This window comes from Dendrobates tinctorius, unplaced genomic scaffold (assembly GCF_039654945.1).
Source record: "Dendrobates tinctorius isolate UK_male_01 unplaced genomic scaffold, ASM3965494v1 ptg000036l, whole genome shotgun sequence".
Lineage (NCBI taxonomy): Eukaryota > Metazoa > Chordata > Amphibia > Anura > Dendrobatidae > Dendrobates > Dendrobates tinctorius.
The window spans coordinates 12,615,186-12,628,897 of NW_027361704.1; the positions used below are offsets into that span (position 1 = coordinate 12,615,186).

General features: G+C 44.9%; 1 protein-coding gene across 1 annotated transcript in view; it reads right to left on the reverse strand.

Annotated features, from left to right (window-relative positions):
• DOCK2 (dedicator of cytokinesis 2) overlaps positions 1-13,712 on the reverse strand; it is a 1,017,649-nt gene that overhangs the window by 67,116 nt on the left and 936,821 nt on the right. The window contains exon 49 of the mRNA XM_073573729.1: positions 4,324-4,495. Within this exon, the coding sequence (XP_073429830.1) occupies positions 4,324-4,495 (172 nt within the window). The remainder of the gene's footprint in view (positions 1-4,323; positions 4,496-13,712) is intronic.

Genomic DNA, 13,712 nt, shown 5'->3' on the forward strand with positions numbered 1-13,712 from the left:
CTGGTCTATCGCTGGCCAGCGCGCATCGCTGCGTGTTTCAGTGGGAGCCAGCAATGAGCAACGCTGCACGCTGGTTACCAATGTAAACATCGGGTTTCTAAGGGCTGCGGGGCCCTTAGAAACCCTCTGTTTACCCTAGATACCAGCGTGCACTGTAGGCAAGGTGGGAGGTGGAGGCAGAGCGGCGCACAGACCGGACTAGCTCTGCTATCTGCTACTCCAGTCTGTCAGACTGGAGTAGCAGATAGCAGAGCTACGCCGGTCTGTGTGTGCGCGCTCTGCCTCCACCTTCCGCCCTGCCTGCAGTGCACGCTGGTATCTAGGGTAAACATCGCATTTCTAAGGGCCCTACAGCCCTTAGAAACCCGATGTTTACGTTGGTAACCAGTGTGCTCGCTGGTCCTGATTGCTGGTGAGCTGTCACATAGACAGCCCCTCCAGCGATCAGCTAACAATGTCCCAGCGATCCCATCCACGTCGGATGTGTAACAGTACCCTTAGGTGTTTTGTGTCTAAAAATCGGGAGTCCTGGGTTACCTACTTACCGTTAGCCGAATTCGCAGTAAATAATTAATAATCGTAGTCATGAATCTACTGATATATCCCATTTATCGGGGTGTATGGGTGTCATGCTCAGTTAAGCTCATTTAATAAGAATTATTCTTCTGGATTTCCTGAAGAGGATTGGTTTTCATCATCTATTACATCCATGTGGCAGGGGTTACTAATAATTTGAGGAAGATGGGATTCAAATAAAAGAGTTTGGCTAATCAGAGATGTTTGGTGGGTCCGGACCTGCGAGTGAGTGATTGGTGTGGATGTCTTCTAAGAACAGTAATTTGAAGATTCCATCTTGGAAAATGGGTCCCAGGATTATTGGGCCTTATAAGATCACAGCCATCGTCAATCCCGCAGCATTCCGCCTTGCTTTGCCGCCTACTTTTAGGATCCATAATGTATTTCATTGATTTCTCCTCAAAATATACATTGCATCTTCGGTACCATCACCACTACCGCCATCTCCTGTTATTGTCGATGAATACTTAGAATTTCAGATTTTGAAAATCATGGATTCTCTCTTAGTTCATCGGTTGCTTTAGTATCTGGTACATTGGAATGAGTTCGGTCCTGACGAGAGGATGTGGGTACCAGCATATGACATCCATGTGGCCAGACTGATCGGCACCCCTGTAAACCAAGGCCTGAAGTTCCGGAGGTCCATCGTAGAAGGGGGGTATTGTCACGGGGTTACTGCAACAGGGAGGAACCAGAAGACTGCAGTGTCTGATTGCTCCTACTCCTGGGCTATGTAGAAGCACTTCACCTTCTTTTTAAATGGTGTTTATTTCTTTTGACAGAAAAGGGGTTAGTCCACCATAATGGAAGCTCTGGGAGTCTGAGCTTTCAGCTGAGCTCAGTTAGCCACTCCCATCCCCCATATAATCTGGATCCTGATTCAAACACATGTCAGAGCTAGCTTATGCTGCATGACTTGGAGGAGAGGTGATTTTGGGGCTTATATGAGGAGTTTGGAGGAGTTATCTGTGACTATTGTGTGGGTTTGTAAGTGTGATAATTCCCTTCCCTCCCCTTATTTTGGGTTTTCCTCATCCTCCACTCCCCGGATGCATTCCTGTGCTATATGCAAGTGAATATTTCTATGCCTGGTATTTTACCCCTTGATCATGTTGCCTTGTTCATCAGGTTGGTGTACTGCGGTGCATGGCAGCTCCCCTCTACAATGAGTGAGGGAAGGGAACAGACAGAGGGCTGATTCAGGAGATAAGGCAAGGGTGAAGGCCCCAGGATCTTCACCTTCAGAAGTATCCCATGGAATAGGGCAAGCAAGGGCACCCCATATTGGTAGTGACAGGAAAAGAACCCCTGGTCTTAAGTCATCCGACAGGTGAGTCATGACAGTGATGTGCTGACACGCTGGAATTCCTTTCTCCACATGTTGCAGCGACGGTGGCAGCAGTGACAGGCCCTAGTGCAATATGCCCTTTTGCATAGTCTAGGCCAACATATTATAGACGTGGTGCAAATCACGCTTGCAAAGTGGGCACAGATGAAGGACCTCTGCACCCTTCTACACAGTTTTGAAATTTCTTCTAAGATGGTTAGCACTGACAATGCCATCATCAGCATCGCAATTCCGGTCATCTGCCTGCTGGAGTACACTTTGAAAAATCTGCGGAAGGAGGCGGTGGTACCAGAGGAAGAGGTGTAAGCGGAGGATGCGGACGGGATAATATCTTTAAGTTCCAGACTGTTGACGCACATGCGAGTGCCATGGGATGGTGGATTACAGAAATCGAGGGGGGCTCATAATAACAGACAAACTGTTAGTGAAAATGCAGGAGTTGAAGAACAAATGGAGGAAGATGAGGAGAAAAAGGTGATGTGCGCTCAACAGTCAGGAGATGAAGATGGTAATGATCCCCTCTTTGTTGTCCATGGTTGGCAGAAGGGGATGGAGAAAGCAAGCTTCAGTGTTACCACGCCACCATGGATTTGAACGTCATGAAAGCAGCCGACACATGAGCATATTTTTACTGCACTATCTGCATCATGATGCCGGTATTGTTAGGATTAGAAATAGTTCTGACTACTGGGTTGCCACTATGTTAGATCCACGGTACAAGAGTAAATTTTGCAAGATGCTTCCATCCCTGGAAATTGACAGGCACATGCTGGAGTATGGAAACCCACTTGTAGACGATCTTAAGAGTGGTTTTGCCCCAGAAAGCAGTGAGTCACACATTGTGCATCGCAGTTATAGACTTCTAACCCTGGGGAACGTCGAGTTGCCAACACAAAAACATTAGCAGCAGCAATGTAAGTGGCACAAGGAATTTCTGTGAGTCATTTCACACATTTTTTAGACCAGTCCGTACAGCAGCAAAACACATTGTGAACGACTGGAGAGGATGGTGCAGTAGTATCCCAAGCTCAATATCAATGCCATCAGGGGAATTTGGACCCTTTTGCATTTTCATCTTCAAAAATGGAAGAGTGGCCTCAGCTTGCCGGTCTCCAAGTTGGATCTCTTTGAAGTGCGCTGCCTGTAGCAGTAGGACTCCCAGACCATTTGGTTTAGCCTCCCATTCGGGCGTGTTTGATGAAACATTCAGCTAACATCGGGACTTTCGCCGAACCTTGAATGGTTCGCTCTTCTCTAATAGTCATCCCCTAGTATATACAGTACAAAGAAACATTTACCATGCAAGGACCATAACTGAGGAAAGAAACAGTGTTTTCCAAAACTCGTAGGATAAAGTTTGATCCTTTCAGCGATTCATATCGGCATTGACATTGTGACGTCTTGAAGGCCTTCCCTGCATTCAGTGTCCAACAGCTGGTCTCCAGGAAGATTCGCACCGAGTGCGTGCCACTGGCCAGGGCAGCACTCCTGCTCTCTAAAACAAGCAGGATGGGTACCGCCTGAAGACCCGATCTGACACCATGAGGTATTTCTGCCTTAGTAACCCTCAACCTCATTTTGCTTGCAGAGCTTCAAAAGTTGGAAGAACACCACGAGGTATATTGCTCTCTACTACGCATGTTTGAATGCTGGCCCTTTTATATGCATTGCTGTGCTAATCACTGTGCACTTTGAACATTGTTTGCTTTTCACTCCTGGAAAGCACTGTGCACTTTGAACATTGACACTGATTTTTATATCTACTGCTGCTAACCATTGCGCATTATGAATATTGACTTTTTACGATGGTCCTCTATATTGCTGCTAAATATTCTGTACCATCATAGAATCATAGAATGTTAGAGTTGGAAGGGACCTCAAAGGTCATCGTGTCCAACCCCCTGCTCAATGCAGGATTCACTGAACTATCTCAAACAGATGTCTGTCCAGCCTCTGTTTGAAGACTTCCATTGAAGGAGAACTGTCCACCTCTCATGGCAGCCTGTTCCACTCATTGATCCCCCTCACTGTCATTTTTTTTTCTTAATATCTAATCAGTATCTTATTCCATTTAGTTTCATTCCATTGCTATATAATTAATTGTAGGTGTCAAATCTTAGTGGTTCAAGCAGCTAAAACCATCTGCAATATATAGGTCAGTGTAAACTGCTATTACATATAATACTGTAACGCTCCTTAGCTGTCCTTCTTTGATTCCACCAAAGTGCGAATATATACTTTCTTTGATATATTATTATTAGACAAATGGTGGTATTTGCCACTAGCTAGAACCCTAAATACAAGCACCACTGTTGTATATATTGTATATCCACATTTTTATACGTAGCATAGCTTTTAATACGTTTAAAACGGTTTGCAAGAAAGAAGTCGTTACTTACTCTCTTATTCTCCGATGCTTCAGAGGTGTTTTTTTCATCTGCACAAACACTGCTCCTTTTATTTTTCTTGCGAGATCGCCGCAGTTTTACATCAGGTTCACTGAATACAGGTGAAGGATTGTCTTCACTTTCGTGAGGTTTTGATTTAGACACAGACTGTTCAAGATCAAAGCTACCGAAAAGCAAAAGCATAACCATTATAATCATTAAATAACTCACAATTATATTGTTATGCCAAGTTATTATTAGTATATGATATAACTAAACACAATTACGCAGGATGTAAAAAGAAAATATTGTGCAACCCTTACCTACATAAATCTTCTGAAATTATTTGAATTATTTGTAATGTTTTTCATACAATTTTGTCTTTTTCAGGGCATTTTACCCGAAGACAAGAGGATGAAAAAAGTGAAAATTTGTAAAGGAATAAGCTGAAAAGCAAATAAAGCTTTAGAACTTCTCTATATGTTAGTGACCTTTCAATCGCAAGCAGATAGCTGGCAGTCTGGGTCAGTAAAACCCTCCACTGATTGTTGTAAAAACTCAAGCAAGAGTTGTGCAGCTCAGGTGACAAGAGCACGCACTCAGAGCAGAGATTCAATAAAAAGTATATGCTTAAGGGGTCATATTCACATGCAAGAGACTGGCACGATTCTCGTGCGAGTCTCTCACATGAAAATGTGGTAGTGCCGCCGGCACTGGGACAGGAGCGTGCGGCTGCATAGAAATATATGTAGCTGCACGCTCTGGTCCCAGTGCGAGTCTCTCGCAAGTGAGTATGAGCCCTTATAGTGCATGCTCAGACAGGAGGCAGATGTTTGTCCAAGAGATGTACAGCTCAGGTGACAGGAGCAATCATTTTTACCTAGACTCTCACTAGTCTGCTTGCAACTAAAAGAGCACTAAAATATTACTAATAAAGTTCCAAAAATTTAGTTACTTTATAAATGTATTTAACCCCTTAAGCCCCAAGGGTGGTTTGCACGTTCATGACCGGGCCAATTTTTACAATTCTGACCACTGTCCCTTTATGAGGTAATAACTCTGAAACGCTTCCATGGATCCCGGTGATTCTGACACTGTTTTCTCATGACATATTGTACTTCATGCTAGTGGTAAAATTTCTTTCAAATAACTTGCGTTTATTTGTGAAAAAAATGGAAATTTGGCGAAAATTTTGAAAATTTCGCAATTTTCCAACTTTGAATTTTTATGCCCTTAAATCACAGAGATACAGCACACAAAAAACTTGATAAGTAACATTTCCCACATGTTTACTTTACATCAGCACAATTTTGGAACCAAAATTTTTTTTTTGTTAGGAAGTTATAAGGGTTAAAATTTGACCAGCGATTTCTCATTTTTGCAAAACCATTTTATTTTTACGGACCACATCATATTTGAAGCCACTTTGCGGGGTCTATATGATAGAAAATACCCAAAAGTGACACCATTCTAAAAACTGCACCCCTAAGGGTACGTGCACACGCTGCGGAATCCGCTGCGGATTATCTGCGGTTTTGCCTGCGGTTTGGTCCTGCGGATTCAATATCTCCACTATCTCCACAATGACATGCAATTCTTTCTGCGGATTCAAAACCGCAGCAAATCCGCGCGGATTTTTCCGCAGCGTCGGCACAGCGGTTTTTTTTTACCATTCATTTGAATGGTACTGTACACCGCAGCTAAAACTGCTGCGGGTCCGCAGCGGCCAAAACCGCTGCGGAAACGCAGCGGAATCCGCAGCGTGTGCACACAGCCTTAAGGTGCTCAAAACCACATTCAAGAAGTTTATTAACCCTTTAGGTGCGTCACAGGAATTTTTTGAATATTTAAAAAAAATGAACATTTAACTTTTTTTCACAAAAAAAATACTTCAGGTTCAATTGTTTTTATTTTACCAATCGGTAACAGGAGAAATTGGACTGGAAAAGTTATTGTGCAATTTGTCCTGAGTACGCTGATATCTGATATGTGGGGGGGAACCACTGTTTCGGCGCATGGCAGAGCTCAGAAGGGAAGGAGCGCCGTTTGACTTTTTCAATGCAAAATTGGATGGAATTCAGATCGGACGCCATGTCACGTTTGGAGAGCCCCTGATGTACCTAAACAGTGGAAACCCCTCACAAGTGACCCCATTTTGGAAACTAGACCCCCCAAGGAACTTATCTAGATATGTGGTGAGAACTTTGAACCCCCAAGGGCTTCACAGAAGATTATAACGTACAGCAGTACAATTAAAAAATCATATTTTTTCCACAAAAATGATCTTTCACCCCAATTTTTATTTTCCCAAGGGTAACAGGACAGTAAAAGTTATTGTGCAATTTGTCCTGAGTACGCTGATACCCCACATGTGGGGGTAAACCACTATTTGGGCGCATGGCAGAGCTCGGAAGGGAAGCAGCGCCATTTGACGTTTTTGGCTGGAATTGAGATCGGACACCATGTCGCGATTGGAAAACCCCTGATGTACCAAAACAGTGAAAACCCCCCACAAATGACACCATTTTGGAAACTAGACCCCCTAAGGAACTTATCTAGATGTGTGGTGAGCACTTTGAACCCCCGAGGGCTTCACAGAAGTTTATAATGCCCGGGCATGAAAATAAAAAAAATCGTATTTTTTCCACAAACATGATCAATTAGTCCCCAATTTTTTATTTTTCCAAGGGTAACAGGACAAATTGGACCACAAAAGTTGTTGTCCAATTTGTCCTGAGTACGCTGATACCTCATATGTGGGAGAAAACTACTGTATGGGCACACGTCGGGGCTCGGAAGGGAAGTAGTGACGTTTTGGAATGCAGACTTTGAGGAATGGTCTGCGGGTTGCATGTGCGTTTGGAGAGCCCCTGATGTACCTAAACTATTGAAACTCCCCACAAGTGACCCCATTTTGGAATCTAGACCCCCCACGGAACTTATCTAGATGTGTGGTGAGCACTTTAAACCCCCAAGTAATTCACAGAAGTTTATAACGCCCGGGCGTGAAAATAAAAAAATCATTTTTTTCCACAAAAATGATATTTTTGCCCCCAATTTTTTATTTTCCTAAGGGTAACAGGAGAAATTGGACCCCAAAAGTTGTTTTGCAATTTGTCCTGAGTACGCTGATATCCTATATATGGGGGGTAAAACACTGTTTGGGCGCATGGCAGAGCTTGGAAGGGAAGGAGCACCATTTGACTTTTTCAATGCAGAATTGGATGGAATTGAGATTAGATGCCATGTTGCATTTGGAGAGCACCTGATGTGCCCAAACAGTGGAAACCCCCAATTCTAACTCCAACCCTAACCCCAACACATCCCTAACCCTAATCTCAGCCCTAACCCTAATGGGAAAATGGAAATAAATATATTTTCTTTTAATTTTATTATTTTTCCCTAACAAAGGGGGTGATAACAGGGGATATGATTTACTATTTATAGCGGGTTTTTATGTTTGGCAGCTGTCGCACGCTAAAAGACGCTTTTTATTGTAAAAATAGTTTTTGCATCACCACATATTGAGAGCTATAATTTTTCCATATTTTGACCCACCGAGTCATGTGAGGTCTTATTTTTTGCAGGACGAGTTGACATTTTTACTGGTACCATTTTCGGGCACGTGACATTTTTTGATCGCTTTTTATTCCGATTTTTGGGACGCAGAATGAACAAAAACCAGCGTTTCATGAATTTCTTTTGGGGGGTGCGTTTACACCGTTCCGCGTGCGGTAAAATTGATAAAGCGGTTTTATTCGGCGGGTCAGTATAGTTGCATAGTTGCAGCAATACCTCATTTATGTCGTTTTTTAAGTTTTGGCGGTTTTATGCAATGAAAACTATTTTATATAAAAAATAATTATTTTTGCATTGCTTTATTCTGCGAGCTATAACTTTTATATTTTTTTGCTGATGATGCTGTATCGTGGCTTGTTTTTTGCGGGACAAGATGACGTTTTCAGTGGTACCATGGATATTTATATGCATCTTTTTGATCGTGCGTTATTGCACTTTTTGTTCGGCAGTACGATAAAAATAAAAAATGAAGCAAAAAATGATTTATTATTTTTTAAGGGGTTAGCTAAAGGGGTTAATTAATGGAACAGTTTTATAGGGCAGGTCGTTACGGACGCGGCAATACCAAATATGTGTACTTCTTTTGTTTTTTTCTTTTTTTCTTTCCAAAAAATGAATTTATTGGGGAATATTTTTTGTTTCTAATTTATTTAGCGATTTTTTTTAAATTATTTTTACACTTTTTCTTTTTTAACTTTATTAGGTTGTCCCAGGGGGGACATCACTGTCCTGTGACAGATCGCTAATCTGTCACATCACAGATCACTGTGACAGATCAGCGATCTGTCACAGGCATAGACGCAGACTTCCTCATGCCTGCGCTTTGCAAGCACTGAGGAAGTCAGCTCCCTACAGGCCCCCGAAGGTCCCCGTCGCCATCTTGGATCCGGGGACCTGTAGGGAAAGAGAGCCCCACAGCAGCGCTGCACATTGCGCTGCGGTGGGGGGCTCAGGGAAGCACGGAGGGAGCCCCCTCCCTGCCGATGCTTCCCTTTAACCCCCAGTACACCGTGATCGTGTTTTTTCGCGGTGTGCAAGGGATTAACGTGTCGGGGGTGGTCCGTGACCGCCCCTGACACATTGTGCCGGGTGTCAGCTGTGATAATTAGCTGACACCCGGCCGCGATCAGTGGCGCTCACCACGTGGGCGCCGCTGATCGCTGTGACGTACTATCCCGTCTCTGGGAATTAAATCCCAGGGCACATGGACGGGATAGTACGTCACATGGGATTAAGGGGTTAAGGTTGTGTACCCATGTAAGCGGTTTTTTTTTGCATTTTTTAAGCGTTTTTACCGACAAAAATGCTTAAAAAACGCTTACAAGAAGCATCCCATTCATTTTAATGAATTCTGTACTTTTTGTGCATATTGATGGGTTTTTTCGGTGAAAAAAACGTGTAGCGGTAAAAATTGCAGCATGCTCATTAATTTCGCGGAAAAATCCGCATTTCTAACTATTTTCTATGAGACTGGGGACGCTCCGGAAAAAACGCATAAAAAACGTGCAGAAGATGCGCGCAAAAAACAGGCGTTTTCTGGGAAGGTGTCCGGTTTTCAGTCAGGAATTTTCTGCATACGTGGGTAAATAGCCTAAATGTGTTGACTTTCAAAATTTTCGCCAAATTTCCATTTTTTTCACAAATAAATGCAAGTTATTTGGATGAAATTTTACCACTAACATGAAGTACAATATGTCACGAGAAAACAATGTCAGAGTCAGTAGGATCCATGGATGCGTTCCAGAGTTATTACCTCATAAAGGGACAGTGGTCAGAATTGTAAAAATTGGCCCGGTCATGAACGTGCAAACCACCCTTGGGTGTAAAGGGGTTAATACCTATAATATTAAGCTTACTTATAAATGCGATTCTAAAAGTATTGATTTTCTGGACGTCACTCTGGAGTTAGATGATCATCGTCGTATCCAGACTGACGTGTACAGTAAACCTACTTCGGTAAATGCCTTATTACACGCTGAATCCTCACACAATTTTTCTACCATCAAGGTCGTCCCGGTCGGCCAGTTCCTTCGGATGAGGCAAATCTGCTCCACAGAAGATAGATTTGAAAGACTTCCTAGGGATTTGTGTGCACGCTTTCGTGATCGAGGATACAGTAACAGGTGTATAGGGAGGGGTTATCACAGGGCTAGAGCTACTGCTCGTAAAAACCTGCTGTACCCAAGGACTGACGTTGTTGGTAGAGGTGGGGGCAGGGATGGGAGTAATCCCATCCATTACATTTCAATCTTCAATCATGAGTGGGACCATATGAGGGGGATTCTTTCCAAACACTGGGCGGTTTTGAGCTCTGAACCGTCCTTGAGATCTGTTATCGGGAATCGTCCCATGATTACTTCTAGGAGATCTAAGAATCTCAAGGAGCTTCTGGTTAGAAGCCATTATGCCCCGATACCTGCCAACCCCTTTGGGTCTAGAGGCCCAATAGTGGGATCTTTCCCATGTGGCCACTGTGTTGCCCGCCCGAATGTCCTGCGGTGCTCGACATTCCACTCGTCTGATGGATTAAAAAACTTTCAGACTGAACAGCGTATATCATGTGGCAGCACTAATGTCATATATTATGCTACATGTCGGTGCCCCATGATATACGTTGGTTTGACATCTAGGGAATTACGGGTGAGGGTGTGCGAGCATGTGCGGGACATTCGGGCAGCCCAGGCAGTGGTCGATCCTTCTACTCTTAAAACCATCCCTCCTCACTTTAGGGATTTTCATAAATGTGAGCCACCATCCTTTATGGTGAGGGGGATAGACTGTATCCACTTGGGAATTAGGGCAGGCAACTATAAAAAAAGCACTGGCCAAACAGAGGCCAAATGGATTGTCACCTTGGATACGATGACCCTTAAGGGTCTTAACTAGAGTTGAGCGACTTTTGGTTTTTTAGGGTCGAGTTTCGTTTCGTGAAACCCGACTTTTCCAAAAGTCGGGTCGAGCAAGATTGGCCGATTATAGGGAAAAGTCGGGGTCGTCCCGAAACACGAAACCCAATGTAAGTCAATGGGTAATAAAAGTCGGCAGTGAGAGGAGGACAGGAAACACACCTACAGTGCTCATTTGAATGCCAAAAGCATCAATTCTTCTTACTTAAGCTTGTCAACCTTAATTAACTTCATAATACAAGTTACGCACTGAAAAATGGGGGTTATTTGGCTAAAGTTGTGGGGGGGAGGGCTGGCTGCAGGTTTTCATGTGCCCTGGGCAAAAGAGCGCCCCTTTAACACATACCACAGCTCATCATGCTCCGATATGGCAGAGAAATAGCGGTATGGTACAATGAAAAATACTTCACTTTTTACATCTCATGACGAGGCCCATCTATTTCTCCATACAGAATCATTGGTCCCATATAATGTTTGAAACAGTATATGATGAGCTCCACATAATGCTACAGTATATGTTGGTCCCCATGGATGAAGCTCAACTGTCTTATGGGCCCAAATAATGCTCCAAACATAATGGGCCCCATTTCTAATGCTCTAGTGTATAATGGGCCCTGTAAATGCTGCTCCAGTGTCTGATGTCCACCTTTGGAATGTTCTAGTGTATGGTGGGCCCCATCTATCATTCTCCAGAGTATAGTGCTCCCCAAAAATTGCTGTCCCAACATTGAAAACAATCAAATAAGTCTCCTTGCTAGGGAATCCCTGTACTAGTCTGGACTCCTCGTTGTCCCCATCTTCCATCTCACTGCACAGTATTTCAACCTTGCAAGTGCTGTGATCCTGAGCAAGCAGGGGGGGCCCACTCGTTGGCGACGGCACTGGCACAGGGCCCCTGATAGTACGGTGGTGTGTCTGATGGCGGGTGGGCCGAACCTGCACTTTCATCTGCAGCTTCCTCTTTGTCACCGTGTAAGATGGAACTGTATATGGGAAGGGTAACCTGAGTTTCATCAGGGTCAGATTCAGGCCGTGTAGCGTGCGAGGGGAATGTAGTGGTCTGGGTCAATGTACCAGCAGATTCATCGAGCAGTTGCTGGGCATCAGTGCACTTGTGTCGCCCCCAGGAGTACGGTCGCCACAGTGGCATTACCTTCCTCCTAGGGAGTGTGATGTCATGCTTGGGAGCAACGAAGGACCTCTCTAGCAGGTTAACTGATTGGGCGGCGTTATTCCCACGAGTCATGACCCTCCAAACAGCGTTCATGAAGGCAAAGTGTTTGTTTTACGTGGGCAGTATGGTTGCAAAGCTGAACCTTAAAGGAATGTCCAGAAGGGCACCACCAGGAGTGGAGCCTACGGTTAAATTCGACTCCACCTGGGAAACCTCAACCATGCCAGCTACAGAACAGATGCACACATTGCAAGCTTAATTCCGTTAACGAACGAGACTCCGTCATGCCCCGCGGTCCGAGTCCGGCTTACTAGAGGGACACGTGAGGCTCTGGCACATGAGATTGGCCAATAACTGGTGTGTCATGCCCTTACATGTCCGTGGCTGCATGTGCGCTACACTGAAAAGGCCAGCGTTTGTCGCTTACAGGTGCAGATAACCCGCTGAACAACGTTAGTGATGGGGATCACTGATTACAATTATTACCCGCGAACAATGATTTCCCAGTAAGTGCAGGTCAAACGCAGTTCCGGAATTAGGCCTAACCGTCATTCCTGAAAAAATGAAAAACTTACGTGTGCAAACCACAGCTGCTGTAGCTTGCTTAACAGCTCGCCAGCCGTTCTCACGCCCAGTATGGATTACACGTGATTGCACAAAGGTGAGAAAGGGTACCGTATCCCCGGATAACATGTATGGATAGCGTACACATTCAAAATATATGTCTATACATCAGGAGGCAGGCTCAGACGGTGTCAGGCACAGTATGGATTTGACGGCCCAGACTACACAGCGGAGGAGCAGGGAGAGGTAAAGATTGCAAATGCTGGGGCCCTACCCAAGCAAGGGGGGCCCACTCGTGGGCGTCGGTACTGGCACTGGGCCCCTCATAGTATGGCGGTGTGTCTGACGGCGGGTGTGCACCACCACCGTCAGAGACACTTGATTGCACTATGAGGGACCCTGTGCCAGTGCCCGCACCCAAGAGTCGGCCTACCCACCTGTCCAGGGCAACGGCACTCGCACGGTGTCGTGCGCTAGGTGGTGACCCCGGCCATGGGGGGGGGGAGGCAGCACAGTTAGGGAGTTTTAGAAAGTGGCATATGTTGATGTTGGACATTCAGCTGATGCAAAAGGCGAAATAGGTCAAGTCCCAGGAAGAGGTGGACCAAAGCAAGCCATTTTTCTGTCACCCTATGTGTCATCAGGGGAAGGTGGGACAAAATCCTTGGAAACCCATGCGTGGTTCATTTTAATGAAGGTTAGATCATCCACATTTTGGGTTGATAGACGGGTCCTTTTTTCTGTCAGGATTGATCCAGCTGCACTGAAGACTCTTTCCGATAGCACACTTGCAGCTGGGCAAGCGAGCTCCTGTAAGGCATATTGTGCCAATTCAGGCCAGGTGTCCAGTTTAGCGGCCCAATAGTCAAAGGGGAATGACCTGTGTGGGAGAACATCGATATGGGAGGAAAAGTAGTTAGGAGACAGCAGTTGTCAACTATGGTTACAGTCACTTTCCATCGATGCAGTATTACGAGTTGTGGGAGCGGTACTTGAAAAATCAGTCCACAACATTGTCATGAAACCCCTGTCTCCAACGCCACTTCTGCTGTGTGCACCATGAACACCTCTGCCAAGCTGCCCCCAGCCCGTACGGCTCGTGTGAGAACCATCACCGCTGCTGTGTGCTGGGAATGCCTCAACAACCGATTTACCAGAGTTGCTTGTTTATTAGCCAA